Below are 15,264 nucleotides of genomic sequence, written 5' to 3'. Positions count from 1 at the left end.
AATCCTAGAAATGCCAGTCAATTCATAACATTTTTTTCATGTGTACATGGCACTTTTAAGAAGACATCGATAGACGAAGTACTTATGGAATGAGAACCCTGAAACATTCCTCAGTTTCACAAACCAGAAATGGACTTATTCCTTTGACTCTTGTGGCTATTAAAAACAAAAATAAAATAAAACTTACCAGAAGATTAACAAAATGTTGATTTCTAGATATATAAAATAAACATACTTGTATAAAATAAAATACAAATTTAGAAATCATTAAGTTTACAAGCAACTAATACAACTATTAAATATCTATAGTCTTGAACATCATACCACAGATTCTAAGTCTATAGCCTATCTCTCTGACATTCTCTCCCCTTTTATTAATCCACCAAAATTGCAAGGAACATTTTTCCAAGTATAAGGGGACAAAAGTCTACATTCAAGTTTGGGGCTTTATTTGGCACTAGAAGTCAGCAGGCCCACTAAGTTCTCTCTCTTTTTTTCCATCTAGTTTCTATCACACCTTCCGAGATAAGACTGGATCTCACTCTCACAGAGCACTCCAACTAGCTCTGGATGCCTCAGTCAGAGAAGGATGGAAAGCTGGTGAGAAACAAGAGAATGTTCGTAAGAAAGCACTAGGATGAGTTCTTGAATTAATCCTGAAGAAATTCTGAAAGAACAGAAATCATCTAGCCTGGCAAGAAACTGACTAGGGAGCTTTTTACATAATTCTCATGTGAGATGAGAAAATGTAGGCAACCCTTTTTAACCACATTCTATCCTTACCACCACTGCCTTAATTCAGGCCACCATCACTGTACCCCTGACTTGCTACAGGTACCTCCTATTTCTGTCCCTAGTTTTGTCCCTTTCCAATCTACTCTCTACCCCACTGCCAGAATTATCTTTCTGAAATGGAATTCTGATTGCTTCACTGCCTGGCTTAAACAATCCCTCCCTACCGCCCTCAAGGCAGAGCCAACACACCACACTCTTAATTGCCTGTTTGTCTTGTCTCTACTTGACTATGAGTTCCACGAAAATGGTCAGTTTCAAATTCACAGCTGTGTATTCCTGGCCCTAAAGCAGTGCCTACATAGTGGGCACGCAAACACTTGTTGAATTAATGATGTATTAAGAAGGTCCTCACACTGAAAAATATTTAACAAATTTAACAACAGAACAAATTGCCAAAGAAAAGTATTAGATGTTGCTTTTCCAAAGGCAATTTAAAATAAAGGCTTTTTTCTTTTCTTTCCTGTCTAGGACAGTTTACGCATAGATTAGCCTGACGGGGATAGAAATAGGGCACACAAAAACTAGATGTCCTCTCAAATCTATTCCACACCTAAATTTAAAAAGCAGCAGACGGGGCCTTCCATGGTGGTGCAGTGGTTAAGAATCCGCCTGCCAATGCAGGGGACACAGGTTTGATTCCTGGTCCGGGAAGATCCCACATGCCGCAGAACAACTAAGCCCGTGCACCACAACTACTGAGCCTGCGCTCTAGAGCCCACGAGCCACAACTACTGAGCCCACGTGCCCCAACTACTGAAGCCCTTGTGCCTAGAGCCAGTGCACTGCAACAAGAGAAGCCGCCGCAATGAGAAGCTCACGCACCGCAATGAAGAGTAGCCCCCGCTCACCGCAACTGGAGAAAGCCCGCATGCAGCAACGAAGACCCAACGCAGCCAAAAATTAATTAATTAATTATTTTAAAATAAAAAGCAGCAGAGGTATTTGCTGTATGGGAGGAAAGGGGAAGGAAAGAGGTGGTGAGAGCTGACTTCAGACTACATCTGGCACAGGGCCTCTTCCTCTCTGACTTCCAGTTAATTCTGCCCCATACGATGCCCTGGCAGAGAGAAGAGGGCGGGAGGAGAGAAAACTGAGGTGATTCATAGATGTGGGAGTAGCTGCTTCCCTCTATCACTACAGCTCCTGTCAGGGACCACACCCCACCCCCGCTTCTGCTGTCCCTGCTCTCAGTGGGTTCTAGTAAAATTGTTTCCTTACCTTTAGGTCTAGAGTGGTAACAGCTTCCTACTATCACCCTGGGAACCCCTGGTCCCTGGGTATGTCACATTCTTTACTGGTTCCCATAACCTTTCCCATATTTCTTTGAATAGTCCCTTCATTAAAGTCACTTCAAAATCCTAGCTGAGCACACTTTCTGTTTCCTGCCTGTGACCTTGACTGATAGTTTATGAACACAAACAGAAATAGCAACTTAGGGTCTCTTAATATTTTAAGTTGACCGTTGATGTTTTACCCTTTCAAACATCCTATTTTCTAGTAATTTCTTTCAGTACAAATTTTTTTTTAATGCGGCAGTTGTTTTTTTCCGATTTCATTTCCAGATTTTGTTTTACCTTTATATTCTTTAAACTTCATGATTTACAACTAAGTAACTGATTATCTCTGTAATTAGAACTACATCTTTGGATATAGGAAAATGTGTTTGAACAGAAAATTTGCAATAGAAAAAATTAGAAAGTCATCCTAGTACAACTAAAGAAAAGTTTCCAATGATGCATACATGTAAAATTGCTCAATGTTTTAAAAAGTTGAAGGCCCAAAAGAAAACCAAGTGTATATATATATTTAAATATTTGGTAAATGATTGAACAACTGTCCATAGATTTAAAAATTATTCTAAATTTAATACAAATAGTTTAGTCTTATCAAGGGTAAAATACAGGTGTGTGGAAGCCTGAAGCTTATATAATTGGGTAAGGGGGGAACCTCTTTATGAAGGAAAACAAAAAGGTAGGCTAAAAATAAGACTGTGCATATAAAATTTGGTATAAGGCCATGAAGGACCCAAAGCAAGTGAGGGCCCTGAAGCTTAAGTTTCATTAGCTTCAAGCTGAGTCCGCCTCTGGTTATAAAAACTAAAATCCTTTTTATAATTCCTTCATCATTAAATTATGGTACTAATAATGTGTATAAAAGGAGAAATTTTAAACTTATTAATGAAAATCTGAACTCTTACTTGATACCAAATTTCAGTAATTTCAATGATATGTCTGCCCCTTTTATACAGCAATCATACAATTATGTAGTTATGTAACCAGACTAGAAGCAAAAGGAACTTCGTAACTATATCTGATTCTAACTGACAAGACTGATAGCTTTTTAAAACTTTTTTTAAAGAAGTGGCTGTGCTCCAGTTAGAATTCAAAGAAAATAGCTATAACTACATTAGGTGAAGAATTAAAATGCAATTCCTAGTAAGGTATCCCAGCAATGGCCAATCAAAATTAGTCAAAAGTAAAACTCATTTTTGAACAAACTGAGTTAGATTCATTACCATTTTTGCCATTACCATTCATTCAAAAGGTGCCTTTCCTCTTTCCAGAAAACAAAACTGAGAGGTCTATTAAACCTATAATCACCAGTTTACTTATTAAGAAATCATCTTAAAATAAGCACCTCTGTCAAATAAAAGTAGATTCTAAAACAAGGAAGCAGTAAGGCCTTTCTTATTCTGGCATTTAATTTCAAGTAGACTTGGCTAATGTCACTCTTACTTACTGATCTCACTCCCTCCCACTGGAGAGAGTGGGAAGGGAAAGAAGGAAGAGAGGAAAAAGAGAAATCTTGGCTTCAAACGAAATATCCAGATTATGCTGAGACACAGAAACAAAAGTGGGTGTTAAGATGAGCCATGCTGTACTGAAGATTACGCTACATGCTGTTGGCCCTTTGGGAAGGTGTGTGAGACCTGGGCACTCACTCACAGAATCCCCTCCCCTCCCCGGGAACTTAGAGTAGCTTAAAAATTGGCCAGCCTGTTCTATAAAATGGTGGGTTTCTTCCTTATAGTGGTTCTGAAATAAGAGTGGAATGTAAAACAGGCACAGGTTGTCAGACGTCTATGAACCTGATTGAAAGAGAGAAATCAAGCTGAGAGGGAGAATGTCCTCTCTGGGATTCTGACACCTTCGAAAACTGGGACAAGAGTATCTTTTCCCTTCTTTCTCTTTACAACAATGGTATAATAGAGATGAACTGGGGCAGGAAATGATGACCCCTTCTCTTCAGATGACAGCCTTTGTTTCCATGACCGTACAACAGCTATAAAAATGAGTTGCAAATATAGAAACAGAGTGGCTGATACTAAAATAATCTTAGAAAGTGTGGCTGAAAGCCTCTTTAAAAAGAAAAACACCTTTGTGCCAACCAAGTCTCACCCCCCTTTCCCAAAGATGAGTTAAATCAAAAGGACAGACCATGCAAAACTTTTCTACATTTTTAATGTAGTGAATTTCTGATGTTAAAATGGAGCAGCACAAAGGTGACAACCGAAAAAGCAGCTCTTGTAGTCTAATCTCTTAAAATCCACACCCTTTCACCTTGCATGTGTGGAAGAAGAAAGAGCAGAAGATAAAATCACTTCCACCTGGACCACTGCTTTTCTTTATCTGTTAAAGGCACGTATATCACTCCCATCAGAGGCTTCATTTTGACACTGCCATCCTGGAGCTTGTCATACTGCTCCAGCATCTGGTTTCCACCTGCAGGACCAACTGGCAATATCAATCTTCCACCAGGCTTTAACTGGTCTATTAGCTAAAAGAAAAAGAAGAGCACATGTACACCAAGCTATAGATTTTATGTTAATAGTCATTTTACATCACTATACACAACTTTCAGTGTCCATGGGCAGAAAGCAGAAATGTACTTTATTTAGTACATACATACTTCCACTGTTAAACTTGTTACTCAATTACCCACTCACTCATTTACCTACCGACCTTCCCTACTACAGTACAAATGTTCTGACGACAGGGACTGTGTCTTATTCATCTTTGTGCCCTTAGCATCTAACACAGTAGCTGGTACAACTGCAATGCTCAAAATGTTTGAGTTGAACCACATAATGTAGGACTATCCTCTTGGGAAGGCCAAAGGCAGAACAGGAAATTTCAATTCCTGTATGCCTATTTTGAATCTTCATAGTTTGCAGGGGAGGAGGGGAACTGTAGAAAATCAGCAAGGAATCCCTATCCTATCTAAGAATTTAAGGCATCACTGAACCAAAAATAAGGGAACCTTGGTTTTATGACTGAATTTAGGATTACTGGCACCATGACATGACGAAGGAAGGTAGGGCTGGAGTCTCTGCAGCATTAGAACGAGGACGCCCTGTCAATGAAGAACCAAAACTACTCAGTGAAAGCCCCTCTGGTCAGAAAATTTTTAAGTCGTATGTCACAATTTGAATGTAGCCTGACAGATGACCACTGATCAAAAACAGTAAGGAAGAAACCTTACTTTGGATAGTATTATCCCAAGGAAGGGTGTCCTTAAATAAAATTTTTGTTGTCAGCAAGTCTACCTTATTTTTTCGCTTTTAATTTTCTAAATGTCAAGGTTTTTAATGAAAAAATAGCAGGCTTCTTCCCACTACTCCAGTCTTGCTCCCTAAATCCACTCATTTTAAATCCTTTCAGCTGTCTTCTTTTGTAGTGCTTACTTCTAAAGCATGTCTTTTTTTTTTTAACTGAAATATAATTGGCATATAAATAGTGTATTAGTTTTAGGTGTACAATATAAAGATTTGATATATGTATATAATGTGAAATGATCACCACAGTAAGTTTAATTAACATCCATTACCACACATAGTTACAGTTCTTTTTTCTTGTGATGAGAACTTTTAAGGTCTACTCTCTTAGCAACTTTCAATTATATGGTATAGTACTAGTGACTATAGTTACCATGCTGTATAATATTTCCTCTTTTATTTCAAATTATGTGCTAGATGAGGACTAAGCTCTCATACATAAACAGCTGTCCCTCGGTATCCAAGGGGGATTGGTTCCAGGACCTTACCTCTGATACCCAAATCCGCAGATACTCAAGTTCCTTATATAAAATGGTATATTTGCATATAACCTATATATCCCATATACTTTAAATCATCTCTAGATTACTTATTATACCTAATACAATGTGAATACCATGTACATAGTTACCAGGTGTGACAAATTCAAGTTTTGCTTTTTGGAACTTTGTGGAATTTTTTTTTCTGAGTATTTTCGATCCATGATTGGTTGAATCCTTGAATGTGGAACCCTCAGATACAGAGGGCCAACTGTATTCTTCTCCTTTCCCCCAATCCAACCAATATCATAATTTTTTATTAAAACCATTTTCAGTTATGACTGTGTAAATGTAATTTGCAGCTGAGCCAAGAGGTACCCAATGATTGTTTCCTTTCTTATGTAATAGCTGTTTTCCCTACAGTTAAAAACTGAAGGTTTTTCTTTTTTCATTCCCTTAATTTTCTTTGTAACTGTTTCTAAATCTTGGTACCCTCCCAGCTTCTTAATGAAATTTTCACGCAGTCAAATCTATCTAATTAGTGCCTTCCTTTTTTTAAATTTTTTTTTAACTGCTCTTTTTTCTTTTTTGGTAGGCTCGCTTCTAGTACCTTCCTCCTCTGCTCTAAATCTGGACTGGTTATTCTCCAGGCCTGCTGCATAGCGTTCATACTGGGACTTCCTTTGCAATAATCCTGGAATCCTGGGAACTCTTACCACCTCTCTCTTGAACAAAATTTCCTACCTTCCTAGATACCATGGCTGCTTCTTTTCAGTTTTTCCTACTCTCTCTCTACTCCCTCATTTTTTGATGATATAATTAAAGCAATTCCTCCAGAAGTATTCTGTGAAACAGTATGTGGAATATTTTTAAAGACAGAGATTGAGATCGGCAAATCTAAAATTATCTTTATTCTATGTATTTAGTGACGTGTGTGGGTATAGAATTCAAGATTGGAAATCATTTTCAATTCAGAATTGTGATGGTTTGCCTCTGACTTGTTCATTCTGATGTTGGTTTTCTATAGTCTGATGCCTTTCTGATTACTGACCCTTCAACGGATTATCTATTTTGCTTTTCTGGAAACTTCTGGAATATTCTCTTTATCTGTAACATTCTGAAATTTCATGGTGATATTGTGGCTCTTTTTTTTTTTTAAATTCATGGTACTAGGCACTCAAAAGATCTTTTCAAACTATAGAATTATGTCTTTCAGTTCTCAGAAATTTTCTTAGGGCTTAGGGCTAACTGTTCCTCATAAAGACTTCCAAGTAGCAGCCCCGTTATTCATTTATGACTTGTACACCTTTCTACATCATGCTAATACTTCAATTAAAATATGTTAAAACCACTGGTTTGGTCTTTTTTTCAAACAGATAACAGGGCCAGAGAAAATAGCTGATTTTCCTAAGGTCATTCAGCCAGTGAATAAAAAGTCAGTGACCAGAACAAATCCCCTAACTTTCAGCTTCTCATAACTGTCTAAACACAAAAAAAACCACTTGCAGGTTGGGGAGTAGATGAGACTGGGCAGAAGAGACAGTGTCACTTTTAGCCCCTTGCCATCTAATCAAGAACCATGAAAAAATCACAGGTAATAGAAACCTAAGCCAAGGAGTATTCGGGCTGACGTAAGTTTATCAGAGGCTTACTAAAACGAAAACTCAATTTTGTACTTAAATATTTCCTTGACTATGTAACATATACTACTGGAATATCCTTCCCTCTCACTGCAACTATGCAAATCCTACTATTCTTTAAGATTCAGTTCAAATTCTATTCCTATAAGAAGTCTCCTTGACTATTCTATGCATCATACTCTCCCTCCCTTGAACTCCTACAGTACATATTTTGTTTTCCCTTCAGTATCTATCATATGCTGATACATGTATGACACAGCTCTTCTAGAACATAAGGTTTGTGAGGATAAATGTATGACAAATACTTCCTGGTCTTACCCATGCACCTAACACAGTCTTGCACATTCTGGTAGTTAACAATACACCAAGTGATTATCAGATCATCAACTCCAGAGGGACTGTCCCAGTTCTATTGGTGTACTAGTTCTTAGCCGAATCAAATAGTGCTTTAAATAAGACAGCCATGAGCTGGGGCTTAGCAATTTTCATGTTATTTATACAACTGTCTGCATATGAAAAAACTGCCTACTAACTGCAACTAAAATGCACAGCGTTTCTATTTTTAAAAAGTTGAGCATAATTATCAACCAAAAAGAAAAAGCACAACGTAACATAGATGATATTTTGAACATCAATAGAAGTCATTTCCTATAAATTTTTAAGAGCTTTATTTGAATAAAGCAACAAACACAGAAGAAAACCAACTCACTGCCTGGGGCACAACTGGGGCTGCAGCTCCTACATGAATAGCATCATAAGGGGCTTCTTCGGCATATCCCATTCTTCCATCCCCCACTGAAAGAAAAAAAAAAAGCTTTAAAAATCTGTTCAGATAGAACTACCCAGTGTGAAGAATTATAGGAGATTTAAAGCAGGGAAAGGATAGATTTTTAGATAAAAGATGCTGTGACAACTGGATATTCAAAGAAAAATTAGATACTTGGACCCCTACCTCACACATACACAAAAATGAACGTCACAAAGATCAAAGGTCTAAATGTGAAAAGTTAAAATGATAGTGCTTCTGAGAACTAATATAAGGACATATCTTCATGATTTCAGAGTGCCTTAAACAGGATACAAAAAGCACTAGAAAAAAATTGGTAAGTCTGACTACATTAAAATTAAGAATTTCTATTTATCAAAAAAGTACAGTATGAGAGTGAAAAGGCAATTCACAGAGTGGGAGAAGAGATTGATAATATGTACAACTAGACACAGGGCTAGTCTATAGAAGTCCTACAAATCAAAGAAAAATATAAGTAACTCAATATCTGAATAGGCATTTCACAAAAGAGGAAATCCAAATGGCCAAACATATGGAATAGTGTTCAACCTCACTGATTAATAGGAAAATACAAAATTAAAATCACAGAGATACTGCCATACATTAAGTGGGCAAAAAGAAAAATCTAATAATACCAAGTACTGGTAGAGATGTGAAGCAATAGGAACCCTGATACATTACTGTTGGGAATGTAAGTTGTTTCAGTCACTTCAAAAAACAGTTTTTGCAGTATCTTTGGTCACCCTATGAACTGTAACAACACGCCTAAAGAAATGAGTGCTTGTATGATGAGTGTATATAAGCACCTGGACTTACGTACATTGTGAATATATCTCCAAATCAGAAACAGCCCAAAATATCCATCTACAGTAGCATTAATAAACAAATTCTGGTAATGTTCCTACAATAGAATGCTATACAGCAATAAAAATGAACTATATGCAAAAAGAAGGATGAATCTTACAGACACAATAATGAATAAAAGAAGTCATTCATCATAGAATATATACTGTATGGTTCCATTTAGCTGAAGTTCAAGATTAAATTAAACATCATTTATGGAAATGCAATTAGGTAGTAAATGCATAAAGGTAATAATACCACTAGGGAAAAGGGAGGTAGTCATGATGAGGAAAAAGCAAGCAGAGAACTTTCCAGGTACTAATAATGTTCCATTTCTTTGTTTTGTTTTGTTTTGTTTGCGGTACGCGGGCCTCCCACCGCTGCAGCCCCTCCCGCTGCGGAGCACAGGCTCCGTATGCGCAGGCCCAGCGGCCACGGCTCACGGGCCCAGCCGCTCCGCGGCATGTGGGATCTTCCCGGACCGGGGCACGAACCCACATCCCCCGCATCGGCAGGCGGACTCCCAACCACTGCGCCACCAGGGAAGCCCCAACAATGTTCCATTTCTTGATCAGTGTGGTGATTAAACAGGTGTTTGTTAAGCTTCACATTTCTGTTTTATGCATATTTTGATGTCTGTTATTTTTCACAATATAAAATGTACTCACATGGAAATGTGTCCATGCATACTGCTGAATGGAAAAAAGCAACCTAAAGGACAATATGTAGAGGATGAGTCAATTTAAAAACCATGTGTGTGTGCAGTTTATTCATATGTACATTTATATGTCTAAAAAACTTCAGGAGGAAAAAGAGGGGCTTTCTTTTTTATCTTACACATCTCTGCACTGTTTAAATTTTTTATATTCGACAACTGTTACTTTGATACTACTTCTTAAAAAGCAATGAAGAAAGAACTCAACATGGCATTTTCTGAAATAGTTAAGTCATATCACCCATGGTCAAGGTAGAACCAGTGTAACATTTTAGAGTAATTGCTTTTTCTTGCTTAGTACTTAAAAGTGAATGTAAAGGGGCTTCCCTGGTGGCGCAGTGGTTGAGAGTCCGCCTGCCGATGCAGGGGACACGGGTTTGTGCCCCGGTCCGCGAGGATCCCACGTGCCGCGGAGCGGCTGGGCCTGTGGGCCGTGGCCGCTGGGCCTGCGTGTCCGGAGCCTGTGCTCCGCAATGGGAGAGGCCACAACGGTGAGAGGCCCGCGTACCGCAAAAAAAAAAAAAAAAAAAGTGAATTTAAAAAAATGCAATAACTAGCTCTGAGTATTATTTAGCTTGCATGGGATTTTTCTGAAAATAAAAATTCTCCAGAGAGGAAATTTTTGAAGTTTTCTGATACTTACCAACCAGTTGCACTCTCCCTGAAGACAAAAGCATTGGATCATCCTTTCTGACATTATTTACTGAGTCGTCTACTAGCTCTTTAATGTGGTCAATTCCTATGACTTTTCCACTAGGTCCAACCTGGAAGTGAAAGAATAATTCAATAGTTCACTGGTCTAAGTTTATTTTTCTAAAGCGTCATTAAAGTATTTCTTTATCCAAAGTCATATTCTGCAATGAGAAATCAGGACAAATAAACAGCTTAAGCCTCCAATTAGATTGTTAAACACTCAGTTTATTATAAATTATTTGGCAAACACAACTTTCTCAACTATAACCCTTAAATGAATAATGATACTTCAGTAATTAAGAAGCTAGAATAAATTACAAAAACTTGTAATACTAAGAAAAATGATAGCTTTCTTCAATTTCTAGTTTTTAAATCCAGGATCTTGAAGTGGGACTCAGCTGCCAATATTAAATTGTACTTATTAGTGCAACCATTTTTTATTTAAATTCTATTTAAAAGTGTGACTTTAAATATTAAAATGTTACATAAAAAAATTTTTGTATAGGGATTTCTATACCTGATTCTACTGCCACATGTGGGAAATATAAAAATACATAAGGCCCCAAGGATAAATATTAATTGTAAAATAAATTTAACACAATAAAGACTCTGAAGTCAGACCGCCTGTGTTCACATCTAGGTTTCACCACTTACTTACAACTCTATAACCTTGAAAAGTTATTCCATCAATCAGGTTCCTCAACTGAAAAATGAGGAGGAAGGGGGTACACACCTCATAAATCATGTGAGGAGTAAATAAGAGAATACAGGAAAAGCACTGAGAACACAGACTAACACATGGTAAATGTGTGAAAAACACTGATTAGTATCAGTTCCAAAAAGATAACTCAGAAATCTAATGATATTTTAAAAAATGATTATGCCTCTGAAACCATAAACATGTCAAGTATAGAGAAGAAGTCATTAATTAAATACCATTTCTAGTATTTAGTTACATCCCATTAGTGAGGGTTTAACTTGTACAAAACAAGTCAAACAACTGAAAACAAGTATCTGAATCCTTATTGTGTGCCTGGCACTGCTCTGGATGCCTAGGATACATCAATGAAAAAAAATCAGACAAAATTCCCACCTCTCTGGAGCTTACATTCCAGTAGTCTGCCAATTATATATGCACAGCAAATTAAACGGATTCTAGTCCTAAAGGATCCATAAATCCTAACTTAACTAAACCATACCCTTCCAAGCTGGCCTACAGGTACAAGATTTTTCATAATCAACCTGATTTGATTATCTGAACACAGATAAACCTTTACTTCAAGGTGCCTGAGTGGGCCTCCAGACTTATACTGTGGATAGTCATTTACCAGATAAGCCTCTGATGATAAAAATCTGAAGTATAACAAACAACGCTTTTTTTTTTTTTTTTTTTTTTGCGGCACACGGGCCTCTCACTGTTGTGGCCTCTCCCATTGCGGAGCACAGGCTCCGGACGCGCAGGCTCAGCGGCCATGGCTCACGGGCCCAGCCGCTCCGCGGCACGTGGGATCTTCCCGGACCGGGGCACGAACCCGTGTCCCCTGCATCGGCAGGCGGACTCTCAACCACTGCGCCACCAGGGAAGCCCACAACGCATTTTTATAAGAGCATTTTTCTTAATGTAAAAAAAGCTCTCCTTCAATTCCAATAAACCTGTAGGAGTGTTTGGAAATCAGGCTGTATTCTGTTCTGCCAGGAGAGTACTTGGAAGATTGAAGTTTGGGAGCTACTGGTTGCTTTGTGATCACAGAGAAGAGCATATCGGAAAACGAAGTCAACATGTGGAGGAAAGCAAAGTCAAACCAAAAACCAGAGAGAAACCCATTGTCCATAACAACATTTGATCTTCTTCTGAATCCAGCCATACAAGAAGTCAGATATACCTCTAGACTCTTCCATTAAATTCCCTTCAAGTTCTGCCACTTTGACTGAATGTTCTGTCACTTCAACAACAACAAAAAGAAATCCTAGGTGATACATATTCTAACTGCTATCTTAATAGAATTTAAAAAGGAACATTTCTTCCAAACATATTCACTTTATGCATATATAGAAAACCTTCAAAAACTGCTAGAGAAAAAAATACACAGCCAAATCATATAATATGCTTCTGTTGGGGCCAGAATGGTAAATAAAGCTCTTACCATACGTGCAAAACATGCAGTAAGGATTCCACTTCCCGATCCTACATCAAGAGCTTTAGCTCCTTCATGCAATTGATCAAATAGAAGTTCTAGTGCATATGCATGCTGCCAAAAGAAAACAAAGCAAGTATTCATTTTTTTTCAAGACTCTATAAAGCATATACACCATGGCATACAAATAAAGTTGCTAACTTGTCACCAAGTTTTCTACTATTGTCATCTACCAAAACAATGAAAACATAACATATTATATACTTATATCTACACAGGAATTACGTATAAGAAAATTCTTGTTTGATTAAAATTCTTGTGTTTTAGATAAAGTGTTCAGTAATTTTAGATCTCCAGTGTGCAAATTTTTTAAATTTAATTAATTCAAAGTCAAAAGCTACAAAAAGATTTACAGTGAAAAGTCTGCATCTCACCCCTGTCCCCAAACAGTCTCACTCCCTAAAAGCAACCAGTGTTACCAGTTTCTAGTGATTTCTTCCAAACATATTCACTTTATGCATATATAAGCAAATACATATGCATTTATAAATTTATTATATCTTGAAGGAGGTTCCTTATCACTATTTAAACAGTGTGTTCACTCTTTCTTAAGGCTGAAGAGTATATTTTTGTATGAATGTATTTTAGTAATAAATATACCTGATGAGAGATATTTAAGTTAGCTTCAATCTTCTATAACGAGATAAAATAATCTTAAAATGTGTACCTGTAAGATAATGTAGTAACCTTTTTAATAATCTTATAAAGTATATCTACAGGACAAATTCCTACAAGTGGAATTAAGGGGGCCAAACGATATATATTTTTATGTTTACAGTATATATAAATGACAAATCAAATAAAATCATGTTGGTTATGCTTTGGACCAAACCAAGAAATAAAGGCTTCTCTACTCCATCCTCTTTATAAACTTACATTTTAGTGCTCTTCCAAAATATGAGGTTAGAATTAATAAATGTTATCTCAACAGCTGCCCTTAAATGCCTGGTATATTCATTATTAAAAATCATTAGATCCAGTAGCAATAAGCACATTCACTCTCAGATCTTGGTTGACAAAAATACATATCCATGAATCCATAGTGACAGTAAGTAAATACATCCTTCTATACATACATAAATGGAGAACAAGGAGAAAATGTTCTCAACTGTTTTTAAATATAGATGAAAAGATGAACTTAGAAAACTGCCATTTGGCAACCATTTCAGTAATAACTGATTGAGGCAAAAATCACAAATGGATGCTAAAACTAGTGTATTATCATTTGATGAGTAACAAGATATTTACATACTCTCAAAGTGTTTGCCCCAGACACTTATTAATTACAAAACGTTAAAGTAGTAACTTTACAATGGAGTTCAGAAGTTTCTTGGTGGAGAAACCTGATTGACACGACCTCAGTCAGATGATTAGAGTTAACATCACCAATAATGGGACACTCTGACATCACATGACATCTGCTAAAATACATCACTTCTGGGATTTTCCAGGCAAATATGCATAACTCATATCTAATCAAGAAGAAACATCAGACAAACCTAAATTGAGAGGCATTCTATAAAATAACTGGCCTATAACGTTCATAAACATTTTCAAGACCATAAAAGAAAAGACTGAGGGATTGTTCCAGATTAAAAAGACAAGGCAATTGAATGAAACTCCTGACCTGCAACTTTCTTTTCCTATAAAGGACATTACTAGAACAACTGATGAAATCTAAATAAGGTCTGTAAATTGGCTAAGTGTTTAATCAATGTTAATTTCCTGATTTGGACAACTGCACTATGGTTATTTAAGTGAATGTCCTATTTTTAAAGGTAAAAAGTATTCTGCCTACAAATTACTCCTAAAGAGTTCATAAAAAAGGAACTATATATATATATATATATATATATATATATATATATAGGGAAAGGGGGGGAGAGAGAAAGAACAAATGATAAAACAAATGAAGTAAAATGATAACATTTGGTGAGTATGGGTAAAAAGTATATGGGAATCATTTGTACTATTCTTAGAACATTTCTGTAAGTCTGAAATTATGCCAAAATTTAAAAAAAAATTTTTTTTTAATCATCAGAAACAGGTAACATTCAAAATGGAGGATAGAATGGAAACTCCCTATTGTGGAAAACTAACTTAGGTGATAAAAGCTAGAATACTGGTTACCTTGAGGATAGAGGTTGACTAGGAAAAGAGGCCTTTCTGACAGAGGGAGCCTTTTGGGGTGCAGGAAATATTCTGTATCTTGATCTGGGTAGTGGTTACATATATGTACACACGTAAACGTTCATCAAGCTGTACACTTAAGATGTGTGCACTTTATTGTGTGTATATTATAATTTAATAAAAATTTTTTGAAAATACTGTTTATTCCAATCACTAAAAGTGGAGAATCAGACATTTATGTACCTCCTGATGTGATGAACAGAAGAACCATTAAGGAGTTTTCTTGAAAAGAAAAAAAAAGGAACAAGTTAAACACCGCTAGGAAACATTTAACCAAGTTCAGAATATGGGAAATTCTATAGGATAAATGAACAAATTTTGTCAATTAATAAATGGCATTTTAAAAAGGGGGACTGTTAAAATTAAAAGAGA

General features: G+C 36.7%; 2 protein-coding genes across 12 annotated transcripts in view; one reads left to right on the top strand and one right to left on the bottom strand.

The window, feature by feature from the left end:
• The window catches only part of LRP11 (LDL receptor related protein 11), a 63,555-nt gene extending 50,899 nt beyond the window's left edge, over window positions 1-12,656 (top strand). For 2 of the 8 annotated variants that reach the window (XM_073789721.1, XM_033867830.2), the window contains one exon: window positions 506-4,168. In XM_073789721.1, the coding sequence (XP_073645822.1) occupies window positions 506-564 (59 nt within the window). In that variant the 3' untranslated portion in view covers window positions 565-4,168. Of the gene's footprint in view, window positions 1-505; window positions 4,169-9,485; window positions 10,107-12,203 lie in introns of those variants that run through there. The other 6 variants (XM_019951501.3, XM_073789718.1, XM_033867831.2 and 3 more) reach the window with 6 other exon arrangements.
• Window positions 1-15,264, bottom strand: part of PCMT1 (protein-L-isoaspartate (D-aspartate) O-methyltransferase) — a 46,467-nt gene that overhangs the window by 4,321 nt on the left and 26,882 nt on the right. For 3 of the 4 annotated variants that reach the window (XR_012324908.1, XM_073789722.1, XM_004315980.3), the window contains exons 4-7: window positions 12,652-12,756; window positions 10,458-10,578; window positions 8,179-8,264; window positions 4,403-4,572 (exon numbers count right to left, since the gene is read on the bottom strand). Coding sequence is in view for 3 of the 4 variants with exons in the window: in XM_073789722.1 (XP_073645823.1) it covers window positions 4,403-4,572; window positions 8,179-8,264; window positions 10,458-10,578; window positions 12,652-12,756 (482 nt within the window). In the remaining variant the exon portion in view is untranslated. Of the gene's footprint in view, window positions 1-4,355; window positions 4,573-8,178; window positions 8,265-10,457; window positions 10,579-12,651; window positions 12,757-15,264 lie in introns of all 4 variants that reach the window. The other variant, XM_004315981.3, reaches the window with a different exon arrangement.

This window comes from Tursiops truncatus, chromosome 12, assembly GCF_011762595.2.
Source record: "Tursiops truncatus isolate mTurTru1 chromosome 12, mTurTru1.mat.Y, whole genome shotgun sequence".
NCBI lineage: Eukaryota > Metazoa > Chordata > Mammalia > Artiodactyla > Delphinidae > Tursiops > Tursiops truncatus.
Note: the sequence above shows the minus strand (reverse complement) of the source record. Positions and strands in the feature narration are given on the sequence as shown.